A 16,114-nucleotide genomic window follows, 5' to 3' on the forward strand; every position below is an offset into this window, starting at 1 on the left:
TGGTGTCCATGGCGCTTCTCCGAAACATTGTAAATCTCCTCCTTGCTCCATCTCTGCCGCCCTCGAGGTCCGCAACCTCGGTGTCATCCTGGACTCTACCCACAGCACATTATCGCCAAATCCGGTCAAATTTTACCATCTAAAAAACATCTCAAGACTCCAGCCAACACTCTCCAACTCTGACAGAAACTCATGGCCATTTCATCAATACTGCCTATCTCGACTGCTGCTATGGTGTCCTGTTCGGGATCCCCCGTAAGGTCCTGGACAGGCTCCTGTATGTGCAAAACTCAGCTGCAAGGGTTTTCGCCTACAACAGACCTTGACAGCACACCACCTCTACCCTCATTCAACTCCACTGGCTACCCATTAGGTCCTGCATCAATTAGAAAATCCTCTTTTTGATCTATAAATCCCTCCATCCCTCCATGCCCTTGACCCCCAGTGCCTAACACACCTCCCCCACCCCTATACCCCATGCCTGGACCTGCGGTCCTCAGACTCTTGCTTGCTTTTCACCCCCCTGCATCCGGCTGCAAACTCTTGGAGACAGAGCCAGAATAACTAAACTTAACTGGTTGCCCTAAATCTCCCTCATGTAAAAGCCAGACCTCCTGACAGCCGTACTCTTAGCCGACTGATAATACCCTTGCTTCATTTCCCACTGACTCTTCCAGTAGTCCTGCTCGCTCTCTGGGATCCTCATTCCCTTCGGAGTGCATCCCGTCATCCCTTGGTGTGTTCTCAGGACTTGGTAAGTCGTCACTTTGGACCAGCCGCAGTGGCAAACGCGAAGGCGTCTGTCTGAATTGTAGTCTGTTGGAAACATGGTTGAAGAGGTTATTTTAATCTTGAGGTGAAAATTGAACAAGTAAATAATGTTAATAATGTTAAAGGAATAGTTCACCCCAAAATGAAAAGTCAGTTATTATCTGCTCATAGGTGAAGTTTTATAGTTCACAAAACTTTTATGGGGCTTCACAGAAAAACGGTGTTGCAGTATTCACATTCAAAAACAACCCAAAAGAAGAAAAGTTAATTCTGCTCTCCCAGTGTAATGAAGCAGTAACTTTAATGGCTGAGACATGAAGCAGATGCGGAAGTTCCAAAACCTGCAGTTGCTCAAATGGCCACTTGAGGCATTATAGTATATCATTATAGTTTAGTTTTGTGTCCAATTTATGTGAGTAACATGAGATGAAATGCACTAATCTTTATGTGTGAGTGAATACAGCTTGTTAGCCTCAGCTAGCAGGATAGCTCCCAGTTTGTCGGGCTTGTTTAACTAACTAGGCTCGCTTCAGCTCCACCCACTCTCCTCCTCCTTGCCCATTTTAAATTAGAGTTAGGTGGAGTCAGGCACTGCCAAGATGGCGGCGGCTGGTACCCGCCACTTTGAGCCTCAGTTTAGCCCTTCAGATACCTACTGGTGATTTCACAGTGGCTCTGTCCGCTATTTTATATAGTCAGCATGTGTAATCGAAGTCTCTCTAATAGATCCTGAATAGATATGAAAAAACTTTATTTACACCCTCAACAATCAGTTGAGCCTTATGTATCCACTGCGTAACAAAGGTGGAAACATATACCTTTTGCTCAGCAGCTACAGTGAAGTTTTTGGCTTTTAAAAAGGGTGTAAATAATGTTTTTCAAGTCAATTTGGAATCTCAGGGATTCACGAGACTTGGGTCATGTTTATTTTTGACTTTTTTAAAATTCTTTATTTAAAACCAGTCTCAGTCTACTTCAGCTTAGGAGAATGCTGCAACACTGTGAAGCCCCAGAAATGTTTTGTCGACTACTAAGCTTCACCTGACCCTCTATCTGCAGAGGGGTGAGTGGATGACTGAATTTCCTATTGTATTTCTTTTTGTTTGTGGCAATAAGAGGAGTGAACATACTGTGTGTGCAAAATCCATCAGTCTTGTTAAAGTTGTGGTCGTCCAGCCAGTCATTTTGATCGTATGGTAATTCATCATCCCACTTGCTGTAATTCTGGTCAGGCTCTTCAATCCACACAGTCGGCTGATTAGTTCTTCGCCTCATTTCCCACTGACTCTTCCAGTAGTCCTGCTCGCTCTCTGGGATCCGTCTTCCCTTTGGAGTGCATCCCATCTTCCCCTGGTGAGTTCTCAGGCCACGGTAAGTCGTCACTTTGGACCAGCCGCAGTGGCAATCCCGAAGACGTCTGTCTGGATTGTAGTCTGTTTAAAACATAGTTGAAGAGGTGATTTTAATCTCGTCCATTTTTGGAAGATTTTAACTTTTAGCTGAAAATAAAAATGAATACTTAAGTTGTTTTTTGGCAATAAGAGGAAAGAACATTATGTGTAATCTGGCTTTACATGTGCAAAACTCATCAATGTAGTCAGAGTTGTAGTCGTCCAGATACTGGTCCTTCTGATTGTATTGATATCCACCATTCCCCCTCCCATAATGATGCTGGTCATGCTCTTTAACCTCCACACCCTTCAGGGTGCATCCCCGTTTCCCCTGGTGAGTTCTCAGGCCTTGGTAAGTCGTCACTTTGGACCAGCCACAGTGGCAATGTCGAAGACGTCTGCCTGAATTGTAGTCTGTTTGAAACATAGTTGAAGAGGTGATTTTAATCTCATCCGTTTTTGGAAGAATTTAAACCTTTATTCGAAAATAGAATTAAACAGTAAATTTGTTTGCGGCAATAAGAGGAGAGAATATAATGCATAATCAGGCATATGTGTGTGAAACCCACCAGTGTAGTCAGAGTTGTAGTCATCCAGACACAGGTCCTCTTGACTGTCTTGATATCCACCATAGCCCCACCCGTCATAATGCTCTTCAATCCTTTTACCCTTCGGTGTGCAAATCGTCATCTTGGTCCAGGTGCCGTGGTAAATGTAGTTTCTCATGTCTGGTGTTTGTCTGTATAAAACACATTACAACACATGTTGCTCTACAGAGAATGCAGCAGTTCATCATTTTCTTCTTGAGTCAGGTAGCTTCTGTCAGCTGAGGTGAAAAGTCCAGTAGGGTCCTGAGTGATACACTGCACTAGTTGCTTTATGGTCTCATATCTTTAAGAAGGGCATCATACTGTAACATATATAGGCAGAGGTGGGTAGTGACATGCTACATTTACTCTGTTACATATACTTGAGTAACCCTTTTGAGTCAGTTGTACTTTTTGCATCCTTTTACTGTTACTTAGATATTAGATAGTAGATATTTTACTTTCACTCTGTTACGTTTGGATACAATGATGATGGCTTTATTATATGCGCTCATGCACTTTCCGTTAAGGGGCAGGTACTCATAATAATAAAGTTTGATGGTACATACACACGGTATATCATGCTTCAAAACTAGTGCTACCGATGAGGATGGCGCTGCACTACACTTCAAAAAGCGCACTGTTAGACCTCGACTTAATTAATGGGTGTTTTCTGTCCATACGTTCATATTGTATTTATATATTTATCAGATTTTTCGCCAAGGTAAATTCCATTCAGTTATGCTAAGGTAGGCATTGGCAGCTGGACAAACTGATTTTTGGATAATTGGACTGTAGTGTAGAGACTGGTGGAATATCAACACAGTTTTGGATTATTGAACAGATTAATCGAGGATGAACATAAACGTTCGCTGCAGCAGTTCCATCGTTTAAGACTTGTTATATTCTTTTGCTTTGGGCTGAATGTCAAAGTCCCTCTTGACTAATTGCAGTGGATTCAGATCACCTGTGCGTTGGGTCGGGAGACTGACTCCCTGACTACTTAACGAGTGGAAGCAGCCTGGGGAATTCCCCTCCCAGCCAATCAGAACTTGAAGACAGCCTTTTGGGAAGGCTACAGGTGGGGAGTGGCACCCAGGTTGGACTCTGAATCTGTCCCTGATACACTGCAGACATCATCCCGATAGACTGCCAGCCAGAATCTCTCTCCATTCAGGCCTGTATTGAGATATCTTTGCTGCCCCATTTCATTCCAGTTGAGGGGAAATGGTGCTTATTCTTGAGTGAGTTGAGTGACCACACAAATCACCTGTCAGCTAGGCTACCTACATCAGGGCCGTCCACATTTGTGCAAGTGTTGCATGCCTTACAAACAGTCGGACGCCTGCAGGTTTTCTTTTGTTTGTGTATATTTGGTTTATCTAAATTGGACCCCTTTAAACTGTTAGGATTTATTATTTTGCCTGCCTGATCTAAGTGCCTGACTACTGTGACGTAATAACTATGCACTGACAAACTGTATCATTTAAGAGTTGTACTTATCCTGTTGACCCATGTGACTGAAACAAGCATTAGCCCCATGTTATGAAGGGTTAATACATAGGAGAGAAGTCCCAGGATAAGAGAGAGAACAGAGAGTGCCTTTTCTAGGGAGAGACCAAGGTTACATGAGAATATCAGATGATGAACTTTTTACTCTATTTTTGCTGCACGCACAATGATGTCCTTGAAAAAATAAAGTAGATATTAGGGCATGAGCAACAGACAAAGTTCAGAGCTGCTGAAAACACGTCATAAGATAAGCTCAAGACAAGTGAGTGATGAGGTTAGAAAGTAGAGGGAGGTTTGACTGGAAGGATCGTGTTGCTAAGGGAGAGCTAAGTCTAAACCATGGCTCCACCCCACCTGTTAAGCCAATGAGAAAACACACATTTTTGCTGCTAATAATTATATGAAGTACTGTAATGTAAAATCTTTATCCTTTTCTGGGTGATGGGTTGCAGAGAAACAGCATTCCGCTGGCTGCGATTTGTCAAACAGAGAAGGTCCTTGATCAAGCTTTGCTTAATGATACAATTCTAAATAAATAGTACAAGGCCATATACACCTTGAGTTTTTAATATTTTATTTAATTGGGGACTTTAGAGCTTACACAAGCACATTTCAGTTTGATTATCCCCTGAAGAGCCATTTGTTTATTATCCATGTAGTTCACATTTGTCACTCCCTGTAGATGTACATGTTTTTTGTTTATATTTTTATGTAGGTTTTTTTCTCCACTTTTTCAATAACATTTCACCATTGGAGAAAGAAATCTAATACAAAAGTAAAGGAAAAAAAACATTGCACAGCGTCTGTTGTTTTGTGGTTTGGACATAAATGACTCATGATCTTAAGGAACCACATCAAATTGAACTCATTATCACGGGAAATGGAAGAAATTATATGTTTGAACCCTTGACTATACAGGACTTCCATTGTTTATGCTTATTGACAGACATAACTAATGTATGGGCTAATTTATCTACAAACTAAATGAGCAAATATCCAGAGTGAGTTTGTTAACATTACCTAACATTTCCGGTCTCATATGCAGGGACTTTCTTAGTTATATACAGTGTGGTTGTTAATTGAATACCACAGAGTTGATCACTTCCAACTTAGAAGAGAAAATATATAAAAGCTCATCATACATGAATTTCACATACAGGCTTTTTATTCATCTAGAGTGGTGGAGTTCAGGCACCTCTGTCAGTTGCCCCACAACATATCTTTTCTATAGATTCTCTCGGAGACAATTAGTGACAAGATGAAACTGCCTGCTCTGACTGTGGTTTAACAAGGATGTTTGTTCTGTGTATTCTGATCTAAACAAAAGACTATTATTGTGCTGTCCTTTATAAAGTGATGCGTAATAAAAACCAGACGTTTGCGACTCAATCTTTTATTTAGCTTGTTAGGTATCTGGGCCTTTTCCTCTTGCTGCTCTAAAAACCATAAAGGAGGAAGAGCTCAGGGTTACGATCTTAAAGTGTAAACTTAAGAGAGATACTGCAGTCATGTTTGCCTTTCACTCAAATATTTATCTAAATGTTCAACAAATAACTAATTTCGTACGGTAAAGAGATATTTAGTTTTGTTTACACATAAAGTTAAGTTATGTGATTTTTGAGTTCCAGAACCTTTTCCATTCAGGATTCTGTTCTTTTAGTGAGAAAAAGTCCACAACTACAGTACAGTATGTTTTTAAAACAGCCACAAAGCTATTTCCAATTTGAAAAGATGAGTGAATTAATATCAGCACTCCTGCTTCCACATGCTGTGGAGACATTGCAGTTGTACACATGCTGTATCTGGATAGTAGTCAAATCATTAAAAGAGACTTCATTGACGGCAGTGCTCAGGAGAAAGGTTTACAACATGGAAAAAATAATACTCTGAGGTATTACACCACCAGGATATTTCAGCATTGGGCGTGTGTGTGTGTGTGTGTGTGTGTGTGTTAAATCCCAATATCAGAAGGTTACGAAGCATCGAGACTTCAGGAACAAACACTTCCCCAAATGATCAGAAAAGTAAAAACCCTTAACATTTGATAACGTGAGGTTTGATTCAGCATATTTTTAGTCAGGTGCTGCACGCTATGCTAGAGGAGGACCTACCACTATTAACAGGTGATCAACAGATGGTAAAAATGTAGGTAATTCCCATTACAAGAAACACATTCATGGATAGTAATACAATGAGAAAACACTTAAATGTGGAGTATGGTATTACCTTTCAGCGATTGAAATGCTCCTTGTCTCACAGGCTTCTGTCTCTCTCTCTCTTTACTCCCACCTAGTGTGTGTCCTTCCTCTGGGCCTTCCTCCCTCCGCTAAGTTTCATTTCTGGGCAAAAGCCCTGCCAGCCACTTCCTTGTAAAAGACATGTCAGCATGCAAATACGCAAGCAAATCATCCGTTCTGTAGCTGCGGGGTGTGTTGCATGTTGCGCAAGTTTGCACAGATCCAAGGGTGGAATGAGGTTTTAGACTCTAAAAAATATCATTACCACTATTGTGCACATAGAAGTCCTGCAGTCAAAGGCTTATCTAAGTCAAAGTATCAAAGGAAAATAACTCATTATGGAGTTAAATTTTCAAAAGTTAAAACATCTGCCTCTTAAATGTAGTGGAGTGGAAGTATAAAGTTGCATGAAATAAAAAGTACAAATACATCAAACTTGTAAATCGTAAATACACCCACAGATCAAATATTGAACTTGCCAACTGGTTTTACAGGACACTCACTGTGGTTTCATGTGCCAATCATCTATTGCTCAATGTTGATGTTGGACTGAAAGCCAAAAGTTTAATCTCCAGGTTTCTCATTTCACTTCCAGGCAACAGTGTAACAATGAAAAGCAACAATATTGATTTAGTTGAATTTTTTTTTTCCTCACAAACACAAACTTTTTTTTTTAAATAATTACAGCGTTAATGGTTTGATATATTATTCATTCAGCCAAAAAAATTACAAGAAAAGACATAAATCATGAATATTAACACTTAAATACATTAAACTTGAAATAAATCATCCATCCAGGCATAAATGACATTCATACCATATATTCTTAGTCATTGGCAATAATCTTGTCTGAAGCAATTAACGTAGTTCTTGAAGTTTGAACTGAGTTTCTTTAAATTTGTACAAATAATCGTCAATATTTAATTATTGTTGTTTTTAGACAAAAATAAAACTTTAAAAGTACTTCATAGTTGCAGTTTAACAAGGATACATTTCTATAAATGTGTGTCATATCTGCCTGTTAAACACAAGGCCACAAACATCAACCAACTAGCTTAGCACTAAGACTGGTAATGCTGGGAAACAGGCTAGTCTAGCTCTGTTCAAAGGTAACAAAACATTCCTTCCAGCACCTGTAAAGCTCAGTAATTAACACATTACACCTGGTGTGTTTACTCCATAGAAAACTTTCTTTAAGAGCGACAATTTATGTGCGTGTTGTGTCCCAAATTATTTGTTGGCGCTGAGAAATTACTTCCTTGAATCTCTGCCCAGCAACTGCTCCCAGCAAAAAAATAGTCCAGCAGATAACCCCCCATAAAATGAAGCACTGATACTAACACACTTTGCGTTTTTGTACAAATCCAACATAAGAAATTTAACACAAGCACATCAAAAATGTAGTTTTATAGGTGTTTATAGGTCGACTTCTCAGATGTAAGTAATTGTAATTGATGGACATATCTGAGGTTCAGTGTGACTTATTATTTCCTCTTGGGGTACACCAAACGGTCAGGTTGGATGGTCGAAAGACTTTGAGACAAGGGATTGTCCCCTGCTCTTCATCCAAAACTAGGGCGTTCTTCGCCAATGCACTCCCCTAAAAAACAGATGTTCGCAACTCTTTGTTTAGCTTGTTAGGTATCTGGGCCAGGTACCAAGACCAAGAGCTCAGGGTTGAGATCTTGAAGCATGAACTTTTTTACAGTCTGACTTTTAAAGCTTGTAATCTGCTCTGTTAATTTGCATTAAAAAGACCAAGAGAAATGTGTTCTTACCATGTGGTCTTCCTCTGTAGAAAAGTTTTGTTCTGCCACTGAGATGTGCTATGTTAACTTTTTCTGCATTAGTTTTGTTTTCCCCTACTGCCCAGAACTACTTACTGCACTGATATGAGCTCAACCCTGACATGTCCTGACTCAATGCTGTGCCACAGATCTGTTCAAATGGTGGATTAAGGAAGTCAAAGACATTTTTAGAAAGAAGGAACAACCCAGATGTAATTTGAACAGATAACTTTTCAGATTTTAAAATAAAATAAAATAATTACAGAAGTAACAGCATATTTTGAAAACAATCAGGCTCCATCCAAGTCCAGATTTTACATATTGCACATCCTCCAGAGCTACAACAGTTAATTGATTAGTTAACTGTTAAATTAATGGCTAACTATGTTGACAATCATTTTGTAGGGAAGCAATTTTTGCCAGTGAAAGGACATTTAATGAAAACTCAGACTTGTTTAAAGGAGTCATCACCTGGTTTTTTACATATCCAGTCCCTCTTGGATCGCTTTGGATCAATTCTTAAAACTTATTAGAAAAAAAAACAAAAAAAAACACTGACACTTTTTCATACCGCGACTTTCTCACGCGAGATTATGCGCGAGGTTTTGACCGGTCCGGATGTGCATTGTATTAATATGTAATGAGGCGCGCGTTGATTGGCCGCAGGAAGGACAGAGCCGGAATGGGGGGCGAGCCTGCATGCACACAGACTCCACAACATAAACAGCCCCCTGTCATGGCGCACACACTAAATGAAGAGGCAGAGACGGTGGAAGAGACACGTTTACAGCAGGATGTCTCTGAATGGTAAATTCTTTTTTTTTCCGTCTTACTTTTCACACTCGTGTTTTACATGTAAGACCTGAGTTTTAATGCTGGCGGTCACGATGTATGGCGTGAAAATGACAGAGAAACAAGCAGATTCAGCGTGCTCACTCTGGCTGAGGACGGCTGTGAGCCGACGCTTAATATGCAAGTAGCCTCCTGTGGTAACGTCACCACAGGAGCAGAGTCAAAATCTCGTGCTTCAGGAACGCGCACTATTGTGCGCTATTCCTGTTCGGAAAAAGAGCCAAAGCAAAAAAAATAAGCCACTTTCAAACTCCAGCTTTTCAGGCAAGTTTCAACAGAGGTCCAACACCAGTATGCATGATTTAACGAGAGAAATTGCGATTTCCGGGTGATGACTCCTTTAAAAAAGATTCCTGAGGAAAATCTTAATTGTGAGATTAAAAAAATGTAATTATGAAACAGAACTATGAGATAAACGTCATAATGATGATAAACAGTAATGAGATAAAAAGCCCAAACGAGACAGTTAACCCAGTAACCATCATCTGGTTTGAGGGAGAGTGGCCCTTTGCGGTTTGCGTCGTCTCTTGTTACACCCAGATCCCATCTGGTCTTGTTGCTGACCTCCACCTCCCAGTAAGACTTCCCAGAGGTCAACATGTTGAGTCCCAGGATGCTACCAAACTTGTCAAACCTCCCTGGAGCAGCGGGAACGTTTTGGTCCTGATCTCCATCTTTCACTTTCTTCCCATCAGGAGAAACAACAAGGTAACTGTGTGCAGTGGTCGGATCCAGCTTTACATCCACTGCAGTTGAACGGAAAATAAAGAGAATGATGAAAAACAGAACCGTGGTGCAAATGCAAACAGACTTTTCAGACACAAAAGTCTATTATTTAAAAGATATCATCAGGAAGAAGCAGATTATTTCACATACCAGTAAACTTTAGAACCCTTTAAAGTTCTGTGAAGTGAAGACAATGGTTTTAGATCAGTTAAGTCAACATTAGCTGTGATGTAGTGTTGTCGTACTCATGTCTTATGCTGAGGGATCAATAAATTGTTTCTGATTCTGAGATCTGTCTTGGTCTTGACTGAGTCTCACCCTGTCATAGTCTTTCTCTCAACTTTGTCTCAACCCCTTGAAGTCTTGGTCTTGACTTGGCCTCAACACACTCTGGCCTTGGTCATGACCAACTACAACACTGGACTGAACTCTTACCAATGAAGGTCAGCTTCTCCAGTTTCTGTTGAATTTGTCAAATTTGACCTCTGTCCATTTTTTAAAGTTGTCCATTTCTTGAAGATTTGGGTAACTCTGAGGCAGGGAAAAAAGATATAGAAATAGATCAAAAAGGCATCACAGCTCTTCTTCCATTAAACAACATCTGGAAAGTGGTGCTGTCCTCTCACCTGCAGGAAATGGATGTGATCCTCAAATGCAGAGATTTTGTCCAACTCAGAGATGGTCTTCTCAAGCTTGCTGATCTCAGCTTGCAACTCTTTTATGAGGTCGTTTGCCTCTTTCTCCACAGCCTGCCTCCTTTCCCTCAGTGGCTTCAGAGCTGTTTCCTGGGCTCTCTCCACGATGTAAACCACAGCTGCGAACACAGCCTCAATTTCCCACCACTCATCGTCCATCTGCTCCTGGAATTGGGAGACAAGCAAGCATTGTCCATTTGGTATTGACTCAATTTTCTGTTTTATAGGGGCACGCAATCAGACTGTAGCTTACATATTCCTCGATATAAGTCTGTGATTCATGGTAATACCTTAACTAAAGCTACTCCGAACAATGTCTAAACCACAAGGAGGTAGACCATTTCTGTTTGGGGGAAGGATGGTACCTTGGTAGAGCATGCAGGAGGAGAAAGACTTATCTGTAAGACTGTGAAAAAACAAAATTAAGACTACACAGCCTACAGTCATCAAAAGCCATATTGTCCTGTATGAGCGTACAGATCTGATGAACTAGCATTTCACATGGCTGAAGTTAACGATATGGCCAGATTGATTAGGATTTTCATCTTCTTAGTACCTTTTCTGTGCAGAGTTGGCTGCTATGTATGTATGTATGTATGTATGCTAAGCGAGACGTTGAAATTCACTGAGCCATTTAACACAACTCAATGGTATTTTTACTATTAATTTGGAAAATTATCTTTTAAATTGATCATATGGCAAAATTCAAGCGGGAAATTAGGTTAGGAAATTAGGTCCCAAGACACTGGATTATGACATTCCCAGGAGGAGCACTGGCAGCTGTTCGGCCTGGGAGCCGACAGAGGAGACCGAGGGACCGGAACTGGTGTCAGTCGGGCCACAGACCAAGGAGCAGGAACAGGCGCCGGCTGGACCACTGACTGGGAACCACTGGCAGATGTGTCGGCCAGACCGCCAACAGAGTAGCAGGCACTTTGTAGGCAAGGTGGGCTAAGGCCTCGGCTTGGGCCGGTAGCTGGGCCGAGGCGTGGGCCTGGTCCATTAGCTGGGCTGGGGCTGTTGAGGCAGTGCCATTTAGGCTTTCTAACAAAACCCTTTCAAGATTGTCCACCTCCACCTCAACAAAAGGCGAGCTTTATTAAACAAAAGCCAAATTAATCGAAAAACCAGGGCATCCTATTTTGAATCCGTTATTGTGTATATACGCTGGCTGTGTCCCAATTCAGGCGCAGCATCCTTTGGAGTGCGCAACTGAAGTGCAATTACATCACCATGCCGCGTGAAGGCTCCCCACGAATGCGGCCTGCTTTTCCCTCTTCCTGGAGGACACACCGCTACTATCTTTCGCGGCTTTAAATTGCCCAAGATTCATTGCGCGCCCAAAGAGAAGAAAGAAAGAAAGAAATAATGGCGACCTCAAGTGGCGCAGATCTCTCATTTAAATGCAGGTATTGGGTCTATATTTGGTTTTTACTCATTTGAGCGTCAAATGTCAGACATGTTCAACTTCAAGGGACATTAAAACCTCAACTTTTCAGTTAAAATGCGTTGGTAATGCTCAGCTTGGTGCCTTTGGAAGTAAAGGCTTGAAAGCCTTTACTTTCAAATGTTAGACGTTCAGACTTATATCGTATTGTGACTGTGGAGATGTTATAGACTAGTTTTACTTCATGTAGCCTACATAAATGGACCGAGATGAACAGATTCAGATCAGGCTCTGATTCCAGACTGTTAAATCTAGTTAAACGTTTGAATTGAATAAAGAGCTAAGATTAGGATTATCCTTATGAGGATTATGTTTGTGGGGTTTTTTGTTGTTGTTTTTTTTTTCTTTTTTTCTTTTTTGCTGTATTAGAACTCTTTTGTCTGTTGACATAACACAAAACATCTTTTACATTTCATTGTGTTTTAGGGAGCAAACAGAGAGCTTCATCACTTCCGAGGTCAGAACAACATTTATTCACAAGGCGAAACATTCCGCTGCGACTGGATGGAAGTAAGGCAATAATAGATCATTAATAAAAAGCCCATGTGTCAGTCCTGATGTCACAAATCTCTGCATCCCTGTGTTAATGTGATCTTGTGTTTTCCTTTTCTCTTGCTTCTCTCTGTGTTCAGAACAGTTCTGGAGACAACAGGCCTGCAGGAGAAGGTCGAGTCCAGCAGGCCAGAAACAAGTGGGACCATTTCAAGAACAAGTACAAAGTAGCTGCAGGTTTGAATGATGATGTGGAAACTATATTTGTTTTACCCATGCAAGTAAATAAATAATTTGCTGAAAGTTGCTGACGTGATTGATTTCCACTTCCTTAGGATTGTCCTTTTGGATGAGGTGTTGGGACAGAGGCCTTCCACTGCCCCCCCTGTTCTAACTGCCTCCATCCCTGAGGACACACCAGGGCCAAGTGACCAGGAGGAGGAGGATGACGACAGTGAGGAGGAGGAGAGCCAGCCCGGGCCGAGGAGGAAGAGGACGAGGGAGGTCGAAGGAAGACATGAGCAAAGATGGTATATTTACGATGGGATAATCCACTCTGTAACCCACGGTGATGATCAGACAGAGGGGCAAGTGGTTTCCATACAAAGTAAAGTAATTTGTCGGCAGTTATCACCTTCTTTCTTTTTTTCCACTGAGAAAAAATACAGAGGACATGACCTCGGTAACCTCAATGGTTAGTTACGGCCCTGATAATGCACACCATCACCTGCACGTGCACTAAAACACTGCAGAGCTGCAGCTCATCTAGTTCTTACAACAAACAGGGAAAAAAGACTCAAACACAATATAGAATCAGAAACCTGCAGGTATTATTCAGGGGTGTGATGATGATGATGATGATGATGGTCAGTAACAACAAATGTGACGTCAAAAAATCATTTAAGGAAAAAACAGCAACTCAGAGACACATGTAGAGTAACATGTGAATCACAAAATATGTTTAATAGACATTTTCTTATCACACATGTGACAGACAGGAACAATATTTTCTTTCAAATTTTAAAGATTGATTAGCTTTAAGGCATCATTATGATTGCATACAAAGCAAAACAAGCAGGATTTCAATACAGTTTCAAACAAACATTTTGAGCCAAGCGTACATGTTTTAACAAGGAGTAAATTAGCTTCAGCTTAAAGGTGCAATATTTAAAATGGGCCCCTTTGAATTCACATGAACAACCAATAGGGGGCAGCACATCACCAGAAGAAAATGCTAATTGCTGCTACCTGTGTTCTTTTAATACACTCACAACTGTAGCTACTGTTAGCTTGTTAGCTCTGTTAGCACAAGAGCTTTTGACTGTTTTCTGACCCGGGTTAGCTGGTTAGCATGCTAACTTCAGTGGATGTCTGTTCAACACAATACAGACACGTCTTTGACACAATGTCAAAACTTTAGCTCTTCTTCATCTATTTCAATGTTTTAGACTATTTAGCGAAGCTTGATAGAAGCTTTAGATGTCAGGGAATAATTAGCCTGACAGCTGCAAACAAGGGAGAACCATCCCTCTAATTATTTAATGCAGGGGTCACCTTTCGGAATGACATTAATCTTTGCCTGATAATGGACAGGGAGGCATTCATTTCCAACTTCATCACATGCTACAACCACTTCATGATTCTTAGTTGTTACTTTTTTGACAGTGCATACCTCTATGGATTCAACATCATATACAGTCATCTTTGATCTGCTCCTGCACAAGTTATCAGACACATGTTCGCCCTTTGGACTGCAGATCTCCTTAACTTCATCCACTGTGTTGTAGATGAAGGACTGAACTGGAACTCTGCCGCAGAGACCGCTGATCCTCAGGTATCTGTGTAATGAGATCAGTGTTTTACTGCTTAAGTATTGACGCTGTTTCGGTCCAACTTTTAGCTGTCACAGTGTTACACGCTCCTGCTGTTTATTATGGGTTTTTATTCTTCATTGGATGAGTTTTAAACCTGTTTGTTTTTCACACATAAAATGATATATATGGACCATAATGCATCACTAAAAGCAGAGTGAGACCGTTCTCTCTGCTCACGCAAGAATCAAATCCTGTCCATCCAAATGTAAAATCTGGCAACATACTCTGATGTCACTCTAAGGTAATACTACTCTGTTGCTGATTGGCTCGTACTCTTTGCCTTTGTTGGTTGGTTTGATTAGTTTTAGCATCAGGAGAGATGATTGCTTCCAGTGAAATGTCAGGGTAAGCCAATAAGGCGCGTCTTACCTTTGCAATGGTAGGATTCATAAAGACTTTCTATCCTATCATTGACTATTGACTTCACATATCCTCAGCCAACAACACTACTGTGTTGTTCATCAATAAACATTATTTGAGTTGCAACTAATGTTTATAAACCTTTACAATTGCTTCTTAATTGGTTTATAAAGCATTTTACTGTAAAATTGCTTTTAACTAAAATTTAAAAAACTTCATGATATTCCATAATCTGTTTATGGGACAAATTGTTCTATAAATTGTCTGTGAGGTTATCTTGGTCCACATCTGGCATACCGGAAATTTGCCCGATGTGCCGGCAGGTCTTATAGTAAAACCGACCTTTTACCTATTTATCTATTTATTTACTTTTGTTTACTGATTGGCCAGTAAAACAGGTAGATACTCCCATCATTCATGATTGACCCTGGGCTGGCCCAATCACAGCCGAGGTCCCCTTTAGTTTTGCTAAATTCTGTTTTTTTTAAACGGAATTTTTAAATAAAAAAGAAAATAAAAATACAAAAGAAACAATGGAGTCATTTTTGAATGAAAATAAAATAATCCAAAAATAAAAGACAGACGTAGAGAGGTTTCCTCACCTTGCTCTGTTGCTGTGTCAGTCTGGAGGAGATCGAGAGCGACTGATGCTGAAGTCTCTGATAGAAGCCTGAAGTGAGTTTTCCCTTTGTCAACCTCCTCTTGTTGTTAGCAGCCAATTACAATACAGCGAAACTGTGTAATATCCATGTGTTGACAAAAAACAACAACAATTGCTGCTGACTGAGAAAGTGTACGTTTTTTTGGTAGCGAGGTGTTAAACCGTGGGGATGAAAAACACATACGCAGCAAGTCAGACATGATAAGATGCAGAGTCAGGACAAACCAGGGTACGGCCTTCCTGAGGCTAGTTGAGGGTCTGAAGCTTCAACCTTTGTGGGTTTGATTTCTCAGTTCGAGTTGGCTCATAATGGCAATCAATCAATCAGTCAATCAATCCATCCATCAATCCATCAATCCATCAATCCATCCATCATTGTGTCATAAACACAACAACAAACAGAAAAGATTAGTGTTCCCAACTGAAGGATTAGAAGAAGGGTGGACTGGATTTGTCTCTCTTTTTTTTTTTTTTTAGATTTTTGTGCTGCGTCGACACGGAGTGATTTACTCTGAAAATTAATCAGGTTTTTTTTATGTCGATTAGGTGTCTGCCTTCCTGTCTGCTCTGTGCTGTAGAGATGGGATTTATGGCTCTTTGAGAGGAGCCGGATCTTGGTGAGCCGTTCCTTTCAAAGAGCCGTTCAAAAACCTGGCTCATTTGACTGATTTTTAAATTTATTAAGTTTTAAGAAGCCAGCCTGGTGGTTACTCATTTTATCT

The 16,114-nt window shown here is 40.6% G+C and overlaps 1 protein-coding gene and 1 long non-coding RNA gene across 4 annotated transcripts; both read right to left on the minus strand.

Moving 5' to 3' along the window:
• Positions 1 to 478: 478 nt before the first annotated feature.
• On the minus strand, positions 479 to 6,632 carry LOC115589573 (uncharacterized). 3 transcript variants are annotated; one of them, XM_030430547.1, is made up of 5 exons: positions 6,488 to 6,632; positions 2,732 to 2,901; positions 2,361 to 2,576; positions 1,902 to 2,204; positions 479 to 816 (listed from the first exon to the last, which is right to left on the minus strand). In XM_030430547.1, the coding sequence occupies exons 2-5, from the start codon at positions 2,886 to 2,888 to the stop codon at positions 584 to 586; spliced, it is 909 nt and encodes a 302-aa protein (XP_030286407.1). In that variant the 5' UTR covers positions 2,889 to 2,901; positions 6,488 to 6,632; the 3' UTR covers positions 479 to 583. The 3 variants fall into 3 exon arrangements, with proteins under 3 accessions (XP_030286407.1, XP_030286408.1, XP_030286406.1); XM_030430548.1 differs by having other exon boundaries at positions 1,989 to 2,204; positions 2,346 to 2,576; XM_030430546.1 differs by having other exon boundaries at positions 2,346 to 2,576.
• A 6,760-nt stretch (positions 6,633 to 13,392) lies between these two features.
• LOC115589614 (uncharacterized) lies at positions 13,393 to 15,446 on the minus strand. The gene is made up of 2 exons (XR_003985562.1): positions 15,334 to 15,446; positions 13,393 to 14,335 (listed from the first exon to the last, which is right to left on the minus strand). It is a non-coding gene; the product is annotated as an uncharacterized LOC115589614 (long non-coding RNA).
• Positions 15,447 to 16,114: the final 668 nt, after the last annotated feature.

Source organism: Sparus aurata, chromosome 10, assembly GCF_900880675.1.
Source record: "Sparus aurata chromosome 10, fSpaAur1.1, whole genome shotgun sequence".
In the NCBI taxonomy this organism is placed as follows: domain Eukaryota; kingdom Metazoa; phylum Chordata; class Actinopteri; order Spariformes; family Sparidae; genus Sparus; species Sparus aurata.